At 48.1% G+C, this 24,655-nt stretch overlaps 1 protein-coding gene across 4 annotated transcripts in view; it reads left to right on the top strand.

Annotated features, from left to right (window-relative positions):
- Positions 1-24,655, top strand: part of LOC146049959 (uncharacterized) — a 40,145-nt gene that overhangs the window by 612 nt on the left and 14,878 nt on the right. For 3 of the 4 annotated variants that reach the window (XM_083166669.1, XM_083166671.1, XM_083166670.1), the window contains exons 2-4: positions 5,230-5,339; positions 7,539-7,859; positions 19,212-19,277. In XM_083166669.1, coding sequence (XP_083022795.1) covers positions 5,230-5,339; positions 7,539-7,859; positions 19,212-19,277 — 497 coding nt within the window. Of the gene's footprint in view, positions 1-21; positions 121-5,229; positions 5,340-7,538; positions 7,860-19,211; positions 19,278-24,655 lie in introns of those variants that run through there. The other variant, XM_083166672.1, reaches the window with a different exon arrangement.

The following is a 24,655-nucleotide window of genomic DNA, read 5'->3' as shown; positions in this document are numbered from 1 at the left end:
GGATTTACACAGATGACACATGTCACAGGTAACAAGCAGTGAGTAAGAGTTAGTGGGTGGGTGGTCCCGCATGGCGGGATAATTTTCCCGGGGTAGCTGTAACTATGTCCCAGGATGCAGGTGAGTGCCGCAGTGTTATACATGTTAGGTTTGCCTGGGTTATCACAACTGACTACTCCAACATTACTAAAGTTACTGTGCCCAATACATGGCCATGCGGATTGGCCCACCGGGAAACCGGGCCGTTTCCCGGTGGGCCGGACCAGATTTCACTCTGGCTGGACCGCTTACCTGTGTTAGAAGCGGCCGCAGCCCAGCCTGGTCAAAAACGACAGAATTGCCCAAAACAAATATGGCCGCCGCATATATGCATATTGAATGCACACATGCGGCGGCCATATTTGTTATTGGCAATGCTGCACTGTCTGCGACCCCTTGATGCCGGCGGAAGCGCGGCGGCCCCCCCGCACATGAACACCCGCCCCACCGCCTGTACGTCCGCCACCCTCCTCACTGACCTGACAGACCTTTTCTGCTCGGTCAGTTAGTCCGCCCGACGCCCACCCTCCCTGCCGCTTGCTGCTCCGCCCACTCCCGCCCGTTCAAACCCTCCGGTCAGCTCACCCCCCCCCCCCCCCCCGCAACAGCAGGGAACCCAGGTGTAGAAACTTTAAGTGAGTAGTCGCCCACTGCCACCAATGTGTTAATTGTTAAAAGTATAATGCACACAATAAATATATATATATGTATGTAGTATAGGCTAAACATAGCACTTTCATATATATTTTGCAAAATGAAAGGTTGTTCAGCATGTTTTAATTCTAATATGCACTTATATATCTGAGTCCCCATATCTGCTGGTTATATTTGACTTGCAAAGGCACACAGGTCCTTTACAACAGCCGTGTGGAGTGCGGGCTCGCTGCTATCTGTATGTATGTGTATATATATATATATATATATATATATATATATATATATATATAAAATCCGGGAGACCGGCACTCAGGTCTTAAATGATGAAAGCCACTGTTACTTGCTCCGGTGCCCTCCGACGAGAGGGGATGAAGCCTCAGCGATGTATGTGCAAGACAATAAGCGGCACTCAGAGACTAGGTAGCAGCTTGAGCTGCTTATTGTCCTGCATATATATATATATATATATATATATATATATATATATCTATCTTGTGGGGTTGCGGCCTGGCACTCTCCGATCCCTTAGCAGCTGCCCCGTTGCCTTCGCATGGCTTAAACAATAACAAAAGAATGATTGGCGGCACTCAGGTCTTTTCAAATGTATATTTGAGCAGAAAAGCTTGACGTTTCGTTTGCGCTCAGCCTGTACCATTCTATACAGCTCACTGTCTCTGCGCTCAGCCTGTACCATTCTATACAGCTCACTGTCTCTGCGCTCAGCCTGTACCATTCTATACAGCTCACTGTCTCTGCGCTCAGCCTGTACCATTCTATACAGCTCACTGTCTCTGCGCTCAGCCTGTACCATTCTATACAGCTCACTGTCTCTGCGCTCAGCCTGTACCATTCTATACAGCTCACTGTCTCTGCGCTCAGCCTGTACCATTCTATACAGCTCACTGTCTCTGCGCTCAGCCTGTACCATTCTATACAGCTCACTGTCTGTGCAAGGGTATGGGTCATTGGGTCGACATGCATTAGGTTGACCACTGTATGTCGACGGATTCAGTACTGAATCCCGGCAGTCGGGATCCCGGCGTTCAGAATCCCGACAGCGGAAATGCCGACAAGGGGGGGGCGTGGATCGCCCCCCCTTGTGGGCTCGCTGTGCTCGCCACGCAGCGGGCCCGGTGCCTCGCTACGCTCGGCACACTAATTTATTCTCCCTCCAGGGGTGTCGTGGACACCCACGGAGGGAGAATGTGTCGGGATTTTAACTGCATCCCATGTTGACATGGCGAAGGTCGGCACAAGCATTAGGTCCACAATGGTAAGGTCGACAGTCAAAGATGGACATGAGTTTTTCACGTTTTCTTGTCCTAAATGTGAACGCAGTTGACATCGACACGTCAGAGTGTACCACATCCCCTTGCATGACTTGCTGTGCTTGCCAGCATGGCCAGTGCTCCTCAAGTGCCCCTAAGAATAGACTTTGTTAGGTGCTGCGTAACCCTTGTGGTGCCATATAAATAAATAATAATGTATTAGATGTCTTCCTTCCAGTACATTGCCATAAATCAGTCATAGGAAGTAACAATGGTATAATAGTATAAGTGCAGAGCAGCTGTATACCTCATACACATAGTTGCCAAGTCAGCTTATAACAAGCGGATTTGGGCTTGTGTTTTTCGTGAGTTGCTTATTTTTTTTGGAGGGTTGCTTGTTTTTGGGCTTTTAGTAGCTTGTTTTATTTTGGGCTTGGTGTTGTGTTTTTTGTAATTCAGTACAGAGATAAGGGACACAGACAGGTGAGAAGTAGTAGAACATAAGTAGAGGTTGATGGAAATGCTGATGATCTCTCATTATCTCTGTTGCGGCTGTCTGCTGGCTGTGTGTATTCAGTAGGGCTAATCTGATATTAACGATGATACTAGTTGGAAGAGTGTTTTATCTTTACTTAAGGTGCCCATGCAGGGTACCATTTAATGGTACCGCTCACAGCACATACTTGTACTAGATTGTATTGCATCGCGTTCAAAGCGCATGCAATGAGAGCTAGTACAAAACATACGGTGCCTATCTCACGGGTATGGGAACTTTACAATAAATATTTCTCTGTGCATACAAAGGACCACAAATATCTACAGCAGACAATGTTCATTTGAAATTTTTCTTTAGCGAAAAAATGAATGTAAAATATCTCAGCTTCACAATATCTCATATTGGGGCAGATGTATGAAGGAGCGGTATGGGGGAGAAGGGGGTATCAGCGCACATTATGTGCACTGATACTGCTTCTCCCCAATGTAAGAAGGAGCCACTGCATACCTCCCAACATGACCCTCTCCAGGAGAGACAGAATGCTCTGCTCCTGCACTTCCATCTTACAGCATGATTGCCTTCATCTGTGTTGCAGCGCCTTGCAACACAGATGAAGGCAATGCAAGCACATCTGGTATTTGGGTTTTAGTATTGCGCTCTACCCTAATGGCTGTGTGGCGGTGCAGCAAAATCTGGGTCTTGTCCAAGAGCCCGGTAGGATCGATATTGTATTTGAAATGCACACTCTGTGGTTATGATCTGTGCAGTGTGTGTGGGCTTGTGGTTGTGCCAAACACAAATGTTCTGTTTGGTGTGTTTAAACCTGCTTTTTGCTCCTCCGGTAAAGGTCAGGCGGGAAGAGGTAGATACCCTGCCAATAGAGGAAAAGCCGCCAAATCCAGATAAATCCTCCGCATGACGGGGTTCAGGCTACCTGTTCAGGTTTCAGAGTGGGGGTCGCCTCCTGCAGATCCGGGACAGGTGGAACATTCCGACCTCAGACCCTTGGGTCGTTTCTATTGTCACAACAGGTTATCAGATAAATCTCAGGGGGAATCCTCCACGGAGATTTCTCCCAACCCCTTTACCGAGGGACGCCTCTTCACGCAAGGTCCTTTTGGGGGCGGCGTTGTCTCTCAGGGAAAAAGGGGTTGTGGTCCTGGTTCCTCAGGAGGAACACAAGAAAGGTTTTTATTCAATCCTTTTCTTGGTTCCCAAACCAGATGGGTCGGTCAGACCTATACTAAACTTGAAATCTTTAAACCAACACCTTTGGGTGGATCACTTCTGCATGGAGTCCCTGCGCTCAGTGCTTGGCAGCATAGAGCCAGGAGAATTTTTAGCATCCATAGACATTCAGGATGCATAGCTACACATACCTATTTGCAAGGAGTATCAGTTCTTACTTCGCTTTGATCGGGGAAACTCATTTACAGTTCCAGGCCCTAACCTTTGGGCTGGCCACAGCGCCAAGGGTATTCACAAACGTGATGGCAGTTGTGGCTGCGTCACTGAGGCTAAGGGGGATAGTGATCATCCCCTGCCTGGACGATCTGTTATTCAAAGCAGAGGAGAGATTACTGGATCATTTATCAGTAGCAACTCGGTTCTTGCAGGACATGGGCTGGGTGCTCAATCTACCCAAATCCCATTTAATTCGCTTTGAGAGGTTGCAGTTCCTGGGAGTAATCCTGGACTCCCATTTACATTGGGTATCCCTTCCAGAGTCCAAAGCAAGGGACATCAGTCAGTTAGTACTACTTTTACTACAGGCTTCAAGGCCTACAGTCTGGCAAGGGGTGAGAGTCCTGGGAAAGATGGCGACTTTCGAGACGCTTCAGTTTGCCAGGTTTCATTCCAGAAAGTTTCAATGGAACGTCCTTGCCTGTTGGGTGGGAATGCGAAAACCATGAAACAGGAAAGATTACTTCTCTCTCAGGAGACAAAGGAGTCCTTAGTCTGGTGGACGGACATAGAGACCTTGCAGCTTTTTGTGACAGCTTCACCTATTGTGACAAATTCACTTGGCACTCAAAGGGTTATAAATGGGCCTCCTAGAAATGGTCTTTTGACATCGCTATTGCAGTGCGTTCTATTTTTAGAAGGAATGTCACCAAGTAGCTGTTCATACAAAAACAATAAGGGCCGTTTCACACACTCCGGCTCCTGCCGGACGGCGAAATCCCACACGGCCAGGAAGCCGTGCAGTCACAGTAGTGGTGAATGGACACTATAGTGTCCATTCACACGCCACGACCTGGCCGTCCGGTTGCAGCCGGATCCTGCCACTGGAAGGGACGGTTGCCGGGCTGTGGCCATCCCCTCCATTATATACTGATGTGTGCAGCACGGCTTCCTGGCGCTCCTGCGCCCGGCAGGAGCCGGAGTGTGTGAAATAGCCCTAAGGTTTGATTAAGCGTTTTTTATTTTTTTTATTTTACTATACTTTTTTACAAAAAGAAGAAAAGTAACGGATAAAATACAGTTCCACGATAAAAGGGCAATGTTTTACAGTATGTTGCAGATGCGCGTTGTCCGCTGAAGTGGACACGTGGATAATATCTTTAGTTTTAACCTTATTTGTGTTTTTAAAAGCCCGAAGACTGACTAAAAAGTTTAAAATCTTGCACTAGGTTCTCATGATTCAGGCATGGGCCAATACGCAAAGAGATGACTGTGTATCCAGTATAACCTCATAACATCTTATTAGCATAACTCCTGTTTCTTTGGATACATACTGTAACCCTGAACGTGTCTTGTGTCTTCCAGGCAGCTGATGCCGATCTACGGACGTGAACACTTTTGGATCACTAGGCTTTGCCAATACTGGAAGGACATGACAATAATTTGCTGCATCACATTACTTCTCCTCCAAACCAGTGAGTTACATAATACTGTACAAATCTCTGCCCTGTTTCCTTTGTGTGGGTCAGGTAATGTGCAGTGGGTTACTGTACCGTTTATGGCTGGGGAAACTTTCAGCTGCTGTATCTTCATTTGATGGTATTTGTAACCTCATTGCTGAGGGGCAATAGTATCACTTTAGAGGGGGGGTTCAATTGTTTTTCAGGTGTCCATTACTTCATTGTTATGCTGATGACCCTAATTAGTGTTCATGCTCAGGATGAGGTGAGCAGAAACAATGGACACCCACAGGACTTGTGCCCACAGGTAAAATAATTGGATATTGCCCAGAAACAATTGAATTCCTCATTAAGTGAAGGAATCCCATATTTATGTGTGTGGCTGATTATGAGTTGCACACAATGTGTGTCTCAGAAGTTTGCGACTGGGAGGGAGCGGTGTGGTCAGGAGCGCCACTCAGTGCTGAGCCGCACAGCTGGAGCCGGGCAGTGTCTGAGAGGGTGCTCATATACTGCCAGCAATAGACTGTTTATGTGCATTTATCTGTAGGAATTATAGGAAGAGATATGAGTACTACACTTACAAGTTACTGCTGTTGTGGTATGGCATCGCATCAGTTAAGGTGTCACACGCACATCAGGCCGCCCGGACCCCATCTGGTCACAAGTCTGTCTCACCACACCTGATCTTCACAGCTGAAGCGCAGTCTGCAGACAAAGACTCGCAAGATGATGATGTCCTCATCTGTAGCTCCGCAGCAGCAGTGATTGAACACATGCGTGCCGCCTGCTACAGGCTCAGCCCGATAACACCCCCCCTCCCCCCCCTCGTGCCCAGCGATGATGACACCCCTGCCGTGACCCTCCAGAGGCTATGGCTTGTGTTAGTCACTAAGAAGGGGGGGGATTGAGGTTAACATGCAGGAAGAAGGGATAGGGGTGTGAGCAGGGCAAGGTCAGTATACTTGCCAGTCCCCTGTTGCTGGTATCATCGGTATTCTGACCGCCTGGTATTCATCGGTATTCAGTCCCCTGTTGTCATCGGTATTCTGACTGCCAGGTTCCTAACAGCATGGCTTGGGTATATATTTGCATTTGAAAAAAATAAAGAAATACTTGTGAAATGTGATTGCTGTGAAAATATAGATGTTCTACAGAATGTTTGGATTTGACACTGTACAAGTGTGGGAATATGGTGCCCCCGCCTGGTGGCGCTGCCCCCTGCAGCCAGGGCCAGTGTACTCGTACGGTCACTGGCCCTGCTGCTGGTGGGGGCCTGCTTCCTTACCTGGGGTGGCCCGGCGCCACCCCATGGAGCTGGAGGCAGGCCCTCCAACGATAGCTGGTGTGGAGACAGAGGTGAGGCTTCACCGCTGCTCCACGCACACAATGGCACCTTGCAGCCATTTGAATATGGCGCCAAAGGAGAACCAATCAGAGGAGGCAGCGGCGAGCCAATCCCAGCTCGCTGCGTCATAGCTCCGCCCCTGGACACTGGTGTGAACTAATCAGCGCCGGGAACAACACGGAGTTCGGCGGCCGAGAGCGAGGAGAAGACGGCAGGAAGCCCCGGACGGCGGCAGGCGTGTGCGGAGTACTGCTACACGCTGCCGCCCGCCGGGCGAAGTACAGAGTGCCGGCGAAGACGAAGGAAGCCCGGGCGCGGCGGGGTGCAACGCAAAAGAGCTTGCCCCGGTGAAGACTGCAGGAAGCCCGGAGATGGTGGGGACATCCCAGCTGCCCTAGGACGGGTAAGTCTGTATGGCCCCCCACTAGACTACCAGGTGTCTGGGCAGTAGGCCCGTGGGCCCAATTCAGGCACTAGGCCTGTAGCGCAGTTGTCAGGCTATAGGCCCATGGGGCACAAAGGTTTGTTGTTGTGGCCCTTTAGGCCCCTTTTGGTTCCTGGGAATCAGGTCTATATAGTCAGGCATTAGGCCTGTGGTTGGGATTTCGGCTTTAGACCCAAATAGGCGGGGGGATTCTCCTCCCCTGTTTCCCGTACAGGTGCAGTCGCTTCGTAACCAGTGGAGCAAGAGGGAAGTACCGGGACCATCAGGGCCCGAAGGTGAGAGACGGAGTGCAGCGAGGTGAGTATGCTCAGCGAGCGTCAGTGCAGTTACATACAGGACACGGTGACAATAGTGCATTAGATCTAGAACTCATGGCAAGCAAGGTTATATTGTATCAGTAATGACTCGTTCACATTCACAGGTATATTCCGTGTCACATCCTCTGAGGACAGAAGAGATGTTTCTGCTACGGTGGGAGAGACTGTGACACTGAGTGTGCCAAACAGAGAACATAGACTTGTGGACATAGCATGGATCACCACTGGTGGGAACCACATTGCTACAACAGAACCAAACAGTGTTGATATTCGGGATGATCGTTATACAGGGAGACTGAACAGTTCTAGTGACGCTTCATTAATCATCATTCATGTAACAGTGGAAGATCAAGGACTCTACAGGGCGAGTATACGCCTATCCGAAGAGGAGACCTATGGTGTCATATATAATCTCTACATCTCAGGTGAGCTGTAGGTAACCTAACAAGAACCGTTATACCCACAAACACCAGAAAATAAAGATTTAGGGGCAGATTTATTAAGCTTGGAGAAGAGATAAACTGGAGATAAAGCGGAGAAAAGGTAAAAGGAGATAAAGCACCAGCCAATCAGCTCCCAACTGTCTTTTTCAAACACAGCTGATTGGCTGGTGCTTTATCTCCTTTTACCTTTTCTCCGCTTTATCTCCAGTTTATCTCTTCTCCAAGCTTAATAAATCTGCCCCTGAGCGTTAATTTCTAGTAGCCACGAAAAAGGAAATGGTGGCAACCCTCCTACAGTGTTTTAGTACAAATGTAACAATATAGATAAATAAAAGGATATAGTTCATTAATAATGGTTCCAATAATACAATGTCATGTAGTTCTTAAAATATTCACCCAAATGATCAGTTGGCCGGCGCTACCACTAGGCAGGATTAGGCTGCTGCCTAGGGCACTGGCCGCTGGAGGGCACCCCTTGTTCAGCCCAACAAGAAGCCTATCTCTCACCAGGAACAGCGCTATACAGCTGACGGCAGCCACAGGGAGCGGTACCTCCTTGCCTGCAGCAGTGTCTCAGCAGCAGCTGAGCGGCAGGCTGGGGAACAGTAACCAGGTGACGTAAATAGACGGTAGCAGCAGGGAGCAGTAACCCCCCACTAAAACCCGGTCATCGGTAAAATGCTATTTGTTTTTATTGTAACGCAGCCAGTGTGGTGGGCTGGGCAGCGGCAGCAGCGCGGGGACAAGGTCTGCCTGTGCTCGCTATCACTGTATGCTGATCCTGACAGCCGGGTAAGCTCCTCTGCTGACTCCACGACAGTCAGGCAAAAAGCTGTGGCCATTGCCAAACTTTAGCAATGTTCATGGTAAACGGGGCACCCTCTCTTTATTATAGTGCTGATTTTTCCTCCTATTGTTCAGTATAGAAATACGTATGTTCAGCATGCCCCAGTATAGGCAGGCAGGGACAGAAATCATCAGCGCTTCTCCCTCCCCCTCATGCTGCAGTTGGTCAAACAGATAAGTGTTTGCTAGGGGAGCCAGGGACAGTATGTAAACTATATCTCCCTTTCCAAGTGTTTTCAAATAGTGTTGAATACACTTGAATAGTGACATGTAGTTTGCAGACTACCCCTTACTCCCAGAGTTCCTGAGACCTCTATGACCAGGAGAACACAGAAGAGCTTCCCATCAGTAGCAAGACAGCAAAATAAGAATTATGAGTGTGCTGTATGGGGAGTTCTGGATTTAGGTGGGTGCCTCTATCACACTGTGTAAGTGTGTCCCTTTAGCCTATGCTAAATCCAGATGATCTGTGTCCCCACTACTACTCCCACCCAGTATCTTCTACAACTCCCACCCTCCCCTCACCACCTCCCCCAGCTACCTTGTGCCACTATAAATACCCCCACCCAGTCCCTACTACCCTCACCACCTCCCCCAGCTACCTTGTGCCACTATAAATACCCCCCACCCAGTCCCTACTACCCTCACCACCTCCCCCAGCTACCTTGTGCCACTATAAATACCCCCCACCCAGTCCCTACTACCACCCTCACCACCTCCCCAGCTACCTTGTGCCACTATAAATACCCCCCAACCAGTCCCTACTACCACTACTACCACCATCACCACCTCCCCCAGCTACCTTGTGCCACTATAAATACCCCCCACCCAGTCCCTACTACCACCATCACCACCTCCCCCAGCTACCTTGTGCCACTATAAATACCCCCCACCCAGTCCCTACTACCCCTCACCACCTCCCCCAGCTACCTTGTGCCACTATAAATACCCCCCACCCAGTCCCTACTACTACTACCACCCTCACCACCTCCCCCAGCTGCCATGGGTGGGGGGGGGGGGGGGAGTAGGCAAAACTTTTGCCTAGGGTGCCAAGAAACCTTGCACCGGCCCTGGCTGTCGCACTGAATGTGATTGAGATGGTGCCCGTTCCTATTAGCTCTTATGGTGGAACATCGCAGATAAGAAGCCAAAATGATGTGGTCCCAGGTGTATCTTTAATCTGGTGGCTGCTGGAGGTAATGTTCCCTGAAGAGGGTAGCCACAAGTTCTCAAAGCGGGAAAGCATAAACACCAGGCTAGATCCTGGTGGAGTGTCTATGGGCTTCTGGGTATTCGTGTCACAGGCCAGTAAAAGAAGATAATCTAGTGCTGGTTCGGTCACAAGACCATGTTGTATGCTAAACTGTGCAGCTCAAATGGGCGAGGGCTGGGGCTGACGCGTTTCACCGCATCCAAATATGCATCTCAGGAGACGTTACCTCCAGCAGCTACCGGATTAAAGAGACACCTGGGGCCAAATACTCTTGGCTCTTTATCCATGGAAATTCCTCCATAGGGGATTAATAGGAACCGGCGCCACCTCAATCACATTCAATGTGACAGCTGGACAATTGACCATTTGGGAGAATATTTTATAAGTTATGTGACATTGTCTGTATAAATTTTAACCATTATAAATGAAATATTTTCTTTTATTGATAAAACACCAGTGTTTCTAATTACCTTTAAATATAATGGAAAACGCTGAAATAATTGCACGCCAACACAAACTTTTTAAAAATGTATGACAATGCATTGGTCAACTCCCTGTAATCAAGATAGCTTGATTACAGGGAGTTGCAAATGCAGACTAACACAAGAAGTATAAAATCGATTGGCTTATACTTAAACAATAATTTGAAATCAAATCAAAATGGACACCTTCCAAGTAGAGTGATTAGCCATGATAACCTCATACGTTACCCTCCAGCCCCCCCTGCTTGCCTGTTCTTCCTCAACTGCCTTCCCCTCCTTCTCTAGCTCTGATATGTAAACTTTACTCACTTTAATTAATTAATTATTCATTCATAAGCATTGAGTCTTATTGGCCAGCTTTGCCTTCAATCATACTGTCATAATTCACCCAGCACCCACCTTCCTTGTTACTAGGGAAAGATTCAGTGACCTTGGGGTCTATGCATGCATGGCTTCCTTTTAAGGTGGTATCTCATCCTGTAGAGACGAGCTGGCTGTCCACTATACTGTCAACATCGCATTCTTAAACATAAAATCAAAAAATTTTCTACAAAAAAATAACTTTTCCAGCAGTGTTCTGAATCTACAGCCATTTTATTTTTCTGCAAGTCATAGTTGACAAAATGGCTGCTGCATCTAACAAACACCTGCTGCTTAGCGCAAAGGCTAGGCCTCATACGCCATGGCTAGTGCCTTGTGCAACAAGCTAACACTATCTGCAGCAATAATAACAGTATTTGAGGAAACAGTGTAATAAAAGCATAGAATTATTGATGCGTTAATTTCTGTTTTAACATGATCTATATTGTTGCACATGTCCTAAAAACACTGTAGCGCAGCTACAGTACAACCATCTTTTTTGTGTATCCTATTGGACTTCCCCTTTATTACTGTAACATCAGCATCTCTGCAACTTTTAGCAGCCATGATCAGAAGAGCAAGAAAAGAATGACAATGGGGCAGATGTATTAAGCCATAACAAGAGATAAATGAAAGAGTGATAAGAAGAGATAAATGTCCAGCCAATCAGCTCCTTACTGACATTTTTCAAACACAGGCTGTAACATGGCAGTTGGCAGATGATTGGCTGGACGTTTATCTCTCCTTATCACCCTTGCATTTATCTCTTGTTAAAGCTTAATACATATGCCCCATTGTCATTAAATGTTAGTTATTAAAGGTAAATGTGACTGAATTAAATGTAACACTGGGTACAAACCAGGGTTGCCGACCCTCCCGGAATTTATGGGAGTCTCCCGAAAATAGGGTCCCCCCTCCCGGCCCCTGCAAGGGTGGGCAACCCTCCCAGAATCAGGGGGACCCCCACTGAGCCCCCCCGATCGCGGCATTTAATGCCGCAATCCGCAGGTCTCAGAGGAGGGGGCGGAGCTAAAATGGCACAATCGTGTCATTTTAGCCCCGCCCCCTCCATGGAGATCAGTTATTTTGGCTATTTGTCGTAATGGGGACGGGGCTTAATGACGTCACCATTAAGCCCCACCCCCCGAACTCGTGATGAAAGATTCCTCTCCGGGCTTCTCCCGGAGAGGATTTTGTGCAAGTCGGCAACCCTGGTACAAACTAGCTGACCTTTTGGAATGAGAAGCCATACAAATTACCCAGTGTGTTTGCCCTACATGCAGAAATTGTTGCTGGCATCAGTGAGTGTATATGCACATACCGATGCCCGGTAAGTCGTCTGCGATGTCGCTCAGACACACGCTGTCTAGTGTGTAAGCAGCAGAACAGACACTTTTTAGAATAACCGGGCCAAAGGTTCCTAGTTAATCTGAATTCCAAACTCCAATTACTTTTCTCTATCATCCATATGGGATACTGGGTATTCGTCAGAACGTATGGGAGAAGAGAGGTATCCGCAGGAGACAGGCATATAGAAGCACTTTGACTGGGTGTTCTGGCTCCTCCCCTCTACTTCCTCCCCACAAGCCAATTTAAGATGTGCCCTCAGGAAAGCGTGCTCACTGTGAAGCTCCACCGAGATTTTCTTCAGTTTCATTTCTTTGTTATTTTGGGTTTGCTGTTTGGGCTTAAACAGCATTCCTGCATCGTGGGAAACCAGGGGAAGGGTTCAATTGCTGACCTCTTTAGGTACCGAATTGACCCTGCTGCAGGACCACTGTCCTGAGAGGGTGCTTGCCACCACGGTCGCTTAGAGGTCAGCGTAGCTCACCCCCAGCATGCTGCACACCCCTAGTTCAGCCCGAAGACATCAGTGGCGAGTATGACCCGGGGTTCCCTCAGTTGGCACCCCGGTATGTGATGCGGCGGCGATCGAGGTGTCCCTGCACAGGGACAGCACAGCCCTGTCAAAGACTGGAAATAGGTGCTGCCACTGTACCCCAGGGCAGTTTCATCCGCTTGCAGGGCTTATACATGCCATTTTCCAGTATAAATATATTTATACCCCCAGCACTATGCAATGGGCAGGGCTTACTCAGAGCAGGACCTCACACACCTCCTGGGACACGCCTCAGCGGTGGGGAACAGAAGGGAGTTCTGCAGCAGTGACAGCAAAGGTTTTTTAGCGCTTCTAACCTCTTTAAAGGGTTAATAACTGTATATATTTCTCTGTGGTTTATGTATAATTACCAGCTCTCTCCAACCTGTGATCTAGGTTATTGGTGTACAAGACCCCCTCAGTGCCTCTGAGTCTTACCCACAGGCCATAGCTGCCTACCCTCCTGCATTCTGCAGGAGACTCCCTGACATAGCTGCAATCTCCCTCTCTCCCTCATTAGTCTAGCAATCTCCCTCATGTCACCTAGCCCACATTACACAGTTACATTTTGGGGGGAAAAAGGAATGAGAGATAGATACATTTACATGGAATCATCAGCACCATTTCCCAGCACTTTACCAAGTATCATAGCTCTTACTAGCTGCTTTGGGGATCATCTACATTTGGATATAAGTCATTTTACAGGATTCCTCTCAGATGTAGCAGTACACACCCACGCTTCTAGGTGCTACATTCACAATCTCTTTGCACAATCTCTCCATATATGGAACTAGACACGCCCTTTGGGTGGAGCATGGCACGCCCCTCAATAGGGCGCTTTGCAAAATTCTACCAACTATAATCTCCCTGAAACTAGTTTTCAAAAGTAGGCAAGTATGCCACAGGCTTGTTAAGCTATTACACACTTTAGGTTGTGCTACACATAGAGCATATACCTGGTCACATATTGTTATATACCAGTTATGGCTAACCTTGACACTCCAGTTGTTGCTGAACTATACATCCCAGCATGCCCTGCTATAGTTTTACTATTTGGCCATGCTGAAACTGATGCAAGGCATGCTGGGATGTGTAGTTCAACAACAGCTAGAGTGTCAAGGTTAGCCATCACTGATATATACAATCTGTGTGTGTGTGTGTGTGTGTGTGTGTGTGTGTGTGTGTGTGTGTGTGTGTGTGTGTGTGTGTGTAGGCATTTCTCCCATGCTCAGTGGTGTCTCACCCCAGCCCCTCCCTCACTCAGGAGCCAGCATAAAGAGCTTGCTTCAGGATGTGTCCTCACAGTTAGCTGCAAACACTACTCAGAAACAGAGTGAGACCGGGACCTAACTGTCCTGTCCTCCGCAATCCCGGGAACGAGGCGCAAATGCTGACCCTCTTGATACTGATGAGGAGCCAAAGGGGGGGGGGGGGTGATTTAGATGAGCCCTTACAGGACTCTCAGCCTGCTCTTACAGGCACTGAACCACTCATTCTGGCCATTCGGGAGGTATTAGACCTCCCTTTAATTGAGTCTGTGGTGGGGGATCCATTCTTTGGAGCCCAGAAAAAGCAGCCCCTTGTCTATCCAGAACAGGCTGATTTAGAGGACACATTCAAAGTGGCCTGGAAGTCCCAAAAACAACGTTTTAAGTTACAAAATGGTTTGTGTCTGCCTTCCCCTTCGAGCCAGCAGGCCAACAATTGTGGGAGGAGCCTCCTATTGTGGACACATCCATGTCCAAAAAGGTGGTACTACCGGTACCCAGGTCCTCATCACTAAAGGACTGCTCTGATAAAAAGGTAGAAGCATGTCAACGCCCGCTACTAGCGAGTTGCTGGATGGCAAAGGCTGTCCATACTTGGGCCTCCCAGATACAGGAAGGGATACAAGCGGACATGACAGTGGCGCAGGTTTCAGAGAAACTGGGTCACATCCAAGACGAGGCCAAGATGCTGTGTGATGCACAAAAAGAATTAGGTGCCATTATTGCACGCAATTCTGCCATGGTGGTCTCCTGACGCAGGACCCTCTGGATTCACCAGTGGGCAGCAGACACTGATTCTAAGTGTAACATGGAGAATCTCCCTTATATGGGGGACAGAGAATCTCCCTTATATGGGGAAGCAAGTTAGATGATTTGATTTCCAAGGCTACTACTGGGAAATCAACGTTCCTCCCATCTACTCCTAATATGCAGCGTCAGTCCTTTCGGGCCACTAGATTTGCCAGAAGGCTAGGGGTGGCTCCAATGCAAGATGGGTTTTCGGACACAGTTCCGTAAGGCCTCAGCCTGCAGCCCAGGATCGTAGCTCTGGAGTTTCCGCATCCAATCCCTCTGCATGACTGCCCAAACCCACCGTGAGTCTTACTCGAGGTGGGAGCTCGTCTACTACACTACGGTCAGGTGTGGGAAGCGTCCTGTACCAATCCTTGGGTATGGACTCTCATTTCTCAAGGCTACAAGCTGGAGTTTTCAAAGCAACCCCAACACAGGTTCTTTAAATCAGGCCTACCAGCCTTGATAGAGAATTAAACCACCCTGTTACAGGCGATACAGAAGTTCCAACTTATTTGTAGTACCGAAACCGGAATGTTCGGTACGTCCAATTCTAAATCTAAAGTCCCTCAACCCGTTCGTAACAGTGACTACATTCTGAATGGAATCCCTTCGGGCGGTCATAGCGGGTCTAGAGGAGGGAGAATTCCCTACACATCCCATTATGGGCCACACATCAGGCATTCCTGCGGTGTGCCATTTTCCTTTGGTCTGTCCACTGCCCCCCGCATATTCACGAAGGTGATGGTGGAGATGATGGCCTTACTCAGAAAGAGGGGCATAAACATCATACCCAATATGGACGACCTGCTTATAAAAGTCAGGTTGGAGGAATCCTTGAGGCTGGCCATACAGGTACCTACACAGGTCCTCATTGCAAACGAGTGGCTACTGAACCTTTCCTAGTCATTGGTGATCCCAATGCTGCGTCTGCTATTTCTGGGCATGGTCCTAGATACAAGGGAGCAGAAAGTCTTTTTGCCAGAAGACAAGTTTCAAGCGCTCCAGGTACTGGTGAGCGAACTCTTGGCTTTAGTCCGAATCTCAGTACACCATCCCAGTTCTGGGAAAGATGGTTGCCTCTTTCGAGGCCGTCCACTACAGGAGGTTCCACTCCCATGTTATCCAGTTAGACCTCCTGAGCAAGTGGTCAGGGTATCACCTGCATTTGCACCAGAAGATTTTTCTGTGCACTAGATCCAGGGAATCACTGCAGTGGTGGCTCCATACTCCAAACCTGTAGCAGGCAGGAGATTTGTTATACAGAATTGGATTCTACTGATTACGGACGCCAGCCTTCAAGGCTGGTGCCCTGTGATGCTGGAAGTGACCTCCCAAGGCAAGTGGACCCTTTGGGAGTCCAAGCTCCACTTAAACAACCTGGAGTTGAGAGCTCTATTTTATGCTCTCCTGCAAGCTGCTTTTCTGCTGAAAGATCAGGCTGTAAAAGTCCAGTCACACAATGCGATGACAGTGGCTTTAATAAATTGCCAGGGAGGCATGAGGAGCAAATCCTGCATGAGAGAGGTCACCAAGATCCTCAGGTGGGCAGAGGCTCATTTGACTATGCTGTCGGCCTTTTTCATTTCTGGGGTGGACAACTGGGAGGAAGACTTCCTGAGTCATCATGACCTTCACCCGGGGGAATGGAGCCTGAAAGAACGAGTCTTTGCACTCATTGTGGATCGGTGGGGAAGCCTCAACAAGAAGTTGGTCCGGTCTTGCTCCAGGACCAGCGATCCTCAAGCGGAGGTGGTGGATTCACTAACACCCTGGTGCTACACCTGGTGTATATATTCCCTCAGATTCCATTACTGGCAAAGGTCCTGAAAAAAATCAGAAACGACGGAGTGGAAGCAATTCTGATAGCTCCCGATTGGCCTCGCAGAGCGTGGTACGCGGACCTTAGGCCATGCTAGCGGGCAACACGTGGTGCCTTCCTCAAGAAAGAGACCTGCTCACTTAAGGTCCCTGCATCTGCCAGGCCTTAGAGAAACTACATTTAACAGCGTGGAGGTTGACCGGCAGATTTTAGCTCACAAGGGATTGCATGCGTCAGTCATCTTTACGATGACTCAGGCCAAGAAGCCGGTGACTTCTGCACATTACTACCACTTTGAAGGGAGATATGTGGGCTGTTGTGAGCAGTTGAAACTTCCACCAGCAGAATTTAAACTATATTTTCTGCAGTCTGGCTTGGAGTTGGGCCTGCGTTTGGGCTCCTTTAAAGGTACAGGTTTCGGCCCTCTCCATTTTCTTCCAGAAGAAATTGGCTTCCTTGCCGGACGTACAGAGGTTCCTGCAAGGGGTGTTGCGCAGTCAGACCCCCTTTGTGCCGCTTATGCCTCCATGGGAATTATCCTTGGTACAGTCGTCATGGTTTGAACCCCTGAAGTTAAAATTCCTGACATGTAAGATAGCAGTTCTGTTAGCTTTGGCTTTAGCACAGCGCGTTTCAGAGCTTGGCGCTATGTCTTGGAAACGTCCATACTTTATATTCCATGAGGAAAGGACTGAGTTGGGAATGACTTCAGCTGTGCATCAGCTAGGTAACCTGGAAAACGTGCCCCGTTGGTAGATTTCGGGGACCGGTTTGGCCACCCCTGTCTTAGTCCATATGAGATACTGGGCACCCGCCTCAGTGAGGTATCTTGCTGCCTTGTTGAGCCTGAATAATGGATCCTGTTATTGTTCTCTTTGTACAGTTCATATTTGTCAAAAACGTTCTTGGCCATTTGTTTGAGTTATGGGTGTGCTGGTTGCATATCACCACATTTAATCTTTATATATGTTACACATAATTATCCTTTTTTCATATACTTTCTATTCCTTCGGGCACAGTTTTCATGTTAACTGGCTTGTGGGGAGGAAATAGAGAGGAGGAGCCAGTACACCCAGTCAAAGAGCTTCTATGTGCCTGTCTTCTGTGGATACCTCTCTTCTCCCATACGTTCTGACGAATCCCCAGTATCCCATATGGACTCAGAGAAAAGGCTTTACCGGTAGGCATTAAAATCCTATTATTTTTTTGTTTTGGAGGGTGGGTTATATATAGGAAATTTGTTTTTGCGTTGCTGCACATCCATCAGACTGCAGTGTTTGGTTTATAAATAGGTCTCAACAGTAGTTTGTTCTCAAATTTAAAGGTAAAATATTGGTCTGGCGCTCTAGGTGAGAAAATGTCCCTTACTCAGATCTGATCGCAGTACAAATTTGTTCTCAAAATGGGCAAAACCACGTGGGGCAGATGTAACATGTGCAGAGAGAGTTAGATTTGGGGGAGTTATTTTGTTTCTGTGCAGGGTAAATACTGGCTGCATTATTTTTACACTGCAATTTAGATTTCAGTTTCAACACACCCCACCCAAATCTAACTCTCTGCACATGTTACATCTGCCCCACCTGCAGTGCTCATTGTTTTGCCCATTTTGAGAACAAATTTGTACTGCGATCAGATCTGAATAAGGGCCTAAATATCTAGTATAATGGTACCGCAGCTGCACACACATCTATGATCCTGAGTCCCCACAATTAGCTGACTCTCAAAAAAACTACCCATGCAGTCTCTGAAATAGATGATAGATTTAAGAGAGCGCTAGATTAAGTATACACACTAATAATCAAAATTAGTTTATCATGGTGTGTTTATTAAATTAAGATTAATTAAATGAAAATAAATGTTAAATAATTTTTTTTTTAAAACACTATGATAAATACATTTTGATTATTAGTGTCTATACTTAATTTTGCGCTCTCTTAAATCTATCTGCTTTTGGAATCGTTAAGTAATTAACCAAATTATGTGGATCTAGGTGTAAAGTATTCGTAGACATTCATGTTCTAAGAAAAAAAATATTGCTAATTTAAGACATATGAGAATATAAGTATTGCGTCCGATTGTTTTGTTTTATATTAGTCTCTGAGAGAGGTACTGCGCGCCTTTTATTCAGACTAGCAGCAATAAGACTGAATAACACAGTACACCACACAGTGGCGCTAAAAGCAACGTTTGACATTTATTGTTGCTGTTAAGAATTAGTAATAACCACATTATAAAAGACACAATATAGAAAACAAGTGGCCACTTGGAAAAAATGTACACAGCACTATATAAACAATGGCAGTATCTCAGAGATAATGTGAATAATCACTGATCAGAGTTTGGTAGTATTACAAACATGTGATGTCCCTTAACGTACTGTACCTTGTGTCATCCAAACTGCTGTGAACCATTTGGTTGTTTGTATCCTTTAAGGTGATTATCCTATCAAATGTCTAATTATGAACCCCAGGACTTGTGGTGTAACATACATTTGTAGCCCATATGGGTGTACTGTAGTGATCACCCTGTTTCCAAACAGGGCGCAGTGTTTCTAATCAGGTGGCGAGTGAGTAATTTACCCTAGCAACGGGTATCTCACATATAGCAGCTGCAGATCGCGGCAAATGATTCATTGTGATCCTTTTATTAATGTTCTTATTTCTTCTATGCAGAGAAGACGGCAGCTGCGGAAATACCTGTAGCCGTTACACAAGTGGCTGTCACCGTGTCCATACCCAGTAAGTGTGATGTAACGGATATGTGTGACTCGGGGGTCTGCACCTGTGTTACACTGAATCCCACAGGACAGGTAATAATGAGGAGCTGCCCTGAGGGAAGTGGTATAATACCTTGGACCCATTGCACTCTGAGAAAATACCATGGGGGCCTATATACTGGTGTCCGAGTTTATCAGAGGTGCGGAATGCCGACCAAACTCTGACTTTTTTTTTTTTAAGGTGGCAACCACGTACAAGGCATGGTTTTGCCTTGTAAATTGTTGCTGCTTTAAAAAAAAATGTTGCTCAGTCTTTGTTACATATTTTATAAATATACTATACCTGGTGTTCTGCCTGTTTTACCCCTTTTGTGTATTTCTATTTCCCATATGAAAAACAATGAAAAAAAATATTGCCTTTTTTTTTTTTTGACATCAGCTAACTATAATAATGATTTAATATGTTGATTGGGAAAGTCCTGGGGGGGGGGGGGGGGGCGCGGACTGTTGGGGGGGGGAGTGGAGCCAGACCAGACCAGTCCAGTCATGCCGTGACCATACCATCTGCCTTAATGTCTTGAGATCTTGAGGTGTAAAAAGTTATATATTGGGGCGTGGCCTGGCACGCAAGAGGGACAGACGCACCTCGCAGAAGCTCCTGAATTTAACTGCCAGATTCCCCCTTTTTACCCCACCAGACCCTCCAGATCCAGTCCCCACAGCCTTCTCCTGACCCCCCTGGGTGCCCGACTTGCCTGACCCCCAGCCGCGGAGCCGGGAAGCGCTTTTCAGCGCTTCTGCGGGTTGCGGCCTGGTCCGGTGGTTGGAGCCGGGGCCTCGATTTGGAGGACAGCGACGGCGACGGAGACGTGCCTCCTGAAGCACGGAGAACCAGCAGATCGCCGCAGCACAGTACTATCCCCCCTCCGGAAGCATCTGCAGGGCTGGACGAAGAACACCCAGCCTTTCACCGCTGGAGCCGGAGCCTGCACACGGAGCGGCAGCGGCTGACGTCACCCCCTCCTGCACTAGCCGGCGTTGTCTCCCGTAGATACGGAGAGCCTGACCAGTGAGTAACCCCCTGTGGGGAACGTGTCGCCTACCTGCCATATCCACCCCAAAGGTCCTGGCCTGCTGCAGACCACCCCAGCCCCCCTGTAATCGCCGTCGACGGGCAACCAAGCCCAGGCCTCTTATCTGCTTAACCCTTGAGGCACTCTCATAGACCTCCAAACCCGGCCCTCAGCACCAGAAACACCCTCCCCGGAGACCCGGCTCCATCTCAACCCCTGGGCCTCAGGGGACTTGCTGGCTGGGACATCGGACTGCCCTGCAGGATCTGAGCACAGGGGTCCCTATTAGCGTTTCCTACACTCACAAGCACGGCTATCCGTAACTGAGCTTCCTCCAGCTATTTTGATGTGAGCACCCTACCTACATGGCTGCCACTCTGTCGAGTACTACCATCAGCCCCTCACATGCTAAAGTGATCTGCTGCATTAACCCCCTCGGTACCACTCTCTATTCTAACTCAGCATAAGTGCCCATACCCCATCATGCCCCCAAAGAAACCTAAAGACTCTGTCCCTGCCAAGATATCTATGTCTTCCAGGAGACCATCTCAAGTCCCAACTGCTCACATGAGCTCCCCAAAACACATGCCATCCCCTCTGGGAGTACCTGAAGAGCTAAGCCCCCCCACTGGAATAGTGGGGATAGACGCTGACTCAGATGAACCTGTTACAGTAAAATCCCTCTGCCAGGTTTTCTCTGCATTCCAGGCGGAGATAGCCAAGGATTTAAAACTTGCCATACGAGAGGTTAAAACGGAGCTAGTAGCGATTGGCGATAGAACGGATCATTTAGAGCGAAAGATGGAGGAGTTGGTCACGTCCCACAATGACCTTATATCCTCATATGACAGGCAGCAATTGGAAATTACCCAATTCAAATCCAAAATTGCCGATCTTGAAGACAGGTCAAGACGTAATAACGTCAAGATCAGGGGCATCCCAGATTCAGTAGCCAACTCTGAACTCGAGGGCTACGCCACCGCCCTGTTCCGCAAACTCCTGCCCTCCACAGACCCCAAAGATTTGTTGATCGACCGTATACACCGCCTCCCGAGACCCAAAACAATTTCAGCTGACTTGCCCAAGGACACCCTCCTCCGAGTCCACTTTTTCACGGTCAAGGAACAGATCCTGAAAGCTGCCAGAGAATCAAAAAATACTGACACCCTGGGTGGCCTCCAGCTATTCCAGGACTTCTCCCCTGCAACCCTGGCCAGCAGAAGAGCATTCTCCCCTATCACTACGGCACTAAGATCCCACGACATCCGGTACCGCTGGGGGTTCCCGGTGAAGCTGATCGTATACCACGAAGACCTCATCTACAACATATCCTCCCTCGATGCAGGGATTAAACTCCTGCAGGAATGGGATATCTCCATCACAAGACCCCAGGAGCCGAGACGCCCGCAGCCCCTGCGCCAGGAATGGTCCGACACTTGAAACTCCGTGGGCCGCCACGGACACCCCCATCTTTTGCGCAGTGGACTGCACCGTTGTGCCCCCTGCTCTTTTCTCCACTTGGATGAGGACTTGGCGATAAGTATCAATGTTATTGCCTATTTTGAATAGCAGAGCCTTAGTCATTTGGCCTACCGATGCCAACGATATTTACTGTTACTCTGTTGAGTAGTTCTTGTTTACATATACTGTGATTCCTTCTCTATAACCGTAACTTACCTACTTAGATATGTTATGTATAGTGTTAATATTGCTTCTAATGTTTTGTTTGCAATTCGCTAGATTACTAGTTATGTCTTATTCTTAGATTAGCTTAGTTGAATTTAAGAGTGGCGGCCTCTTTCTTCCTTTGTCCCCTAGGAACCAGGCCACCACCACCCCCGAACCTACATATACTACTGCACGAAAACCCCCCTTTCTTTCCCTTGCAGTAGTCATGCGGGTCCCACTTGCTGGACCCTTTTGTTTTTTCCTATCCCTCTACCTTTTTACTAAATTCATTCCCTCCCCTCCCTTTTTCCCCCCCTGTCCTCCAGTTCCCCTCTCCCCCCCCCTGGACACCAACAAATCTCACTACTCCACCCACCGGAACCACCGTCCCCAACATAGTGATACTCAGGCTTCCCTTTGCGATCCCATAACCGCCTGCCATGCCTAAATTTCTCTCATTAAATGTTAAAGGGCTGAACTCCCCGAATAAAAGGAGACTGGCCCTCTCTTACTTCCGCAAACAAAAGGCGGACATAATCGCCCTCCAGGAAACACACTTTGCCTCCCCTAACCCCCCCATTTTCAAGGACTCACATTACCCCACAGCTTACTACGCCAATGGCCCTTTCAAGCGGAATGGAGTAGCGATCCTATTTAACCAACACACCACCTTCGCCCTCCACTCCCAGACAGCCGATAAAAACGGCAGATATCTGATATTAACTGGCCTCCTAGATGACAGATTGACGACTATCGTTTCCGTATACGCCCCCAACACAAACCAGGTATCCTTCCTTCGCAAACTCTTTTCCCTCGTTCAGAGAACCACGACAGGCTCCCTGATATTATTAGGTGACTTTAATTTAGCGCTAGATCCCCTGCTAGACAAATCTCGGCGCCCTTCTAGCCGCCAATCCCCCAGCGACAATCAATCTACAGCCCTACGAAACCTCCTGCTAGAATTTGATTTATATGACACCTGGAGAACAACTTACCCGTCCGGTCGAGAATATACTTTCTACTCCCCGGTGCATAACTCCTACTCCAGAATCGACTTTATCCTATGCGATAAATGGTCCCTACAATATACCTCAGGGGTCGACATCCTCCCAATCACGTGGTCTGACCACGCCCCCGTCGTGTGGCAGTGGAATTTCCACCCGTCCAAACTACCTCCCAAACCATGGCGCTTGTTCCCACATCTATTAACGGACCCTTTGGCCAAGGACACCATCCTAAAAGCAATAAACTCTTACATGGCCAACAATTCGCCATCAGACACTTCCGTTATAAACCATTGGTGCGCATTTAAGGCGGTCACTAGAGGAGCGGCCATTCAGGCTGGCGCCAACTTGAAGCGTAGGACCATAATGACCCAAAAAACATTAGAAAGCAAACTGGCTGCTTTAGAAAACCAAAACAAGACGTCTCCATCTAGCACCATAAAAAAGGAGTTGGCTTCAGTACGCAGCCAACTTCAAAAATTACTCCTCTCCCGCACTCAGGCGGCCCTGAATAGGTTAAGGCACAAATTCTATCTCTCTGGCAATAGATCAGGTAAACTGCTAGCCCGGAAACTGCGCGCCCAACAAGCTAGGAATAGAATTAAATGTATAATCTCCCCCAACAAAACCAAATATAGCAACCCTAAAGACATCGCGGAACAATTCGCGGACTACTATTCTAAGCTCTATAATCTTTCTTTAGACCCCTCCACATTACAGCCCTCCGGTGACAGTATCTCGTCCTTTCTAGAAGGCTTACAATTCCCCTCTCTCTCTCCAGAACAGTTGGACTCCCTTAATGCTCCCTGGTCTATAGCAGAAATCCAGACGGCCATTAAATCACTCCCCCGTAACAAAGCCCCAGGCCCAGATGGGTTCATCACCGACTTTTATATCTCCTTTAGCGACCTCCTATCACCGTACTTAACTGAAGTGTTCAACGAACTGTCCTCCACGGGGCATGCCCCCACGGAATTATTAGAGGCCCGCATAGTAACCATCCCGAAACCAGGCAAAAAGCCCGCCTTCTGCCAAAACTACCGCCCCATTGCCCTACTGAACAACGACATTAAATTATACGCCAAACTAATGGCAACCCGGATTAACCAATTCCTGCCGTTGCTGGTACACCCGGATCAGACGGGGTTCGTCCCAGGGCGACAGGCATCGGACAATACCAGACGAGTGTTTAACCTGGTTGACTCCCTCCCTGCGGATCAAGGCCTCCTCCTTCTATCATTAGATGCCGAAAAGGCATTCGATAGATTAAATTGGGTATATATGCGGGAGGTGCTGTCTAGATTTGGTTTTAAGGACCGGATCCTGACTTCGATCATGTCGCTCTACAGCTCCCCTACGGCACGGGTGTTCAGCAATGGCTTTCTATCCAATCCTTTCCAGATTTCCAACGGCACGCGGCAGGGCTGCCCCCTCTCACCTCTAATTTTCGTCCTCTCCATAGAACCACTAGCTATGTCTATTCGCACCAACCCCAACTTACCTGGTCTAAAAACAGGCCCCTCCACTCACAAGCTCAGCCTTTTTGCCGATGACGTCCTACTCTTTGTGTCCGAGCCCATTAGGTCCCTACCACTTATACATGCCACACTTGCAGCCTACAGTGCAGCCTCCTATTACAAACTTAATACAACCAA

This window comes from Crinia signifera, chromosome 12, assembly GCF_055691185.1.
Source record: "Crinia signifera chromosome 12, ASM5569118v1, whole genome shotgun sequence".
Taxonomy (NCBI): domain Eukaryota; kingdom Metazoa; phylum Chordata; class Amphibia; order Anura; family Myobatrachidae; genus Crinia; species Crinia signifera.
Note: the sequence above shows the minus strand (reverse complement) of the source record. Positions and strands in the feature narration are given on the sequence as shown.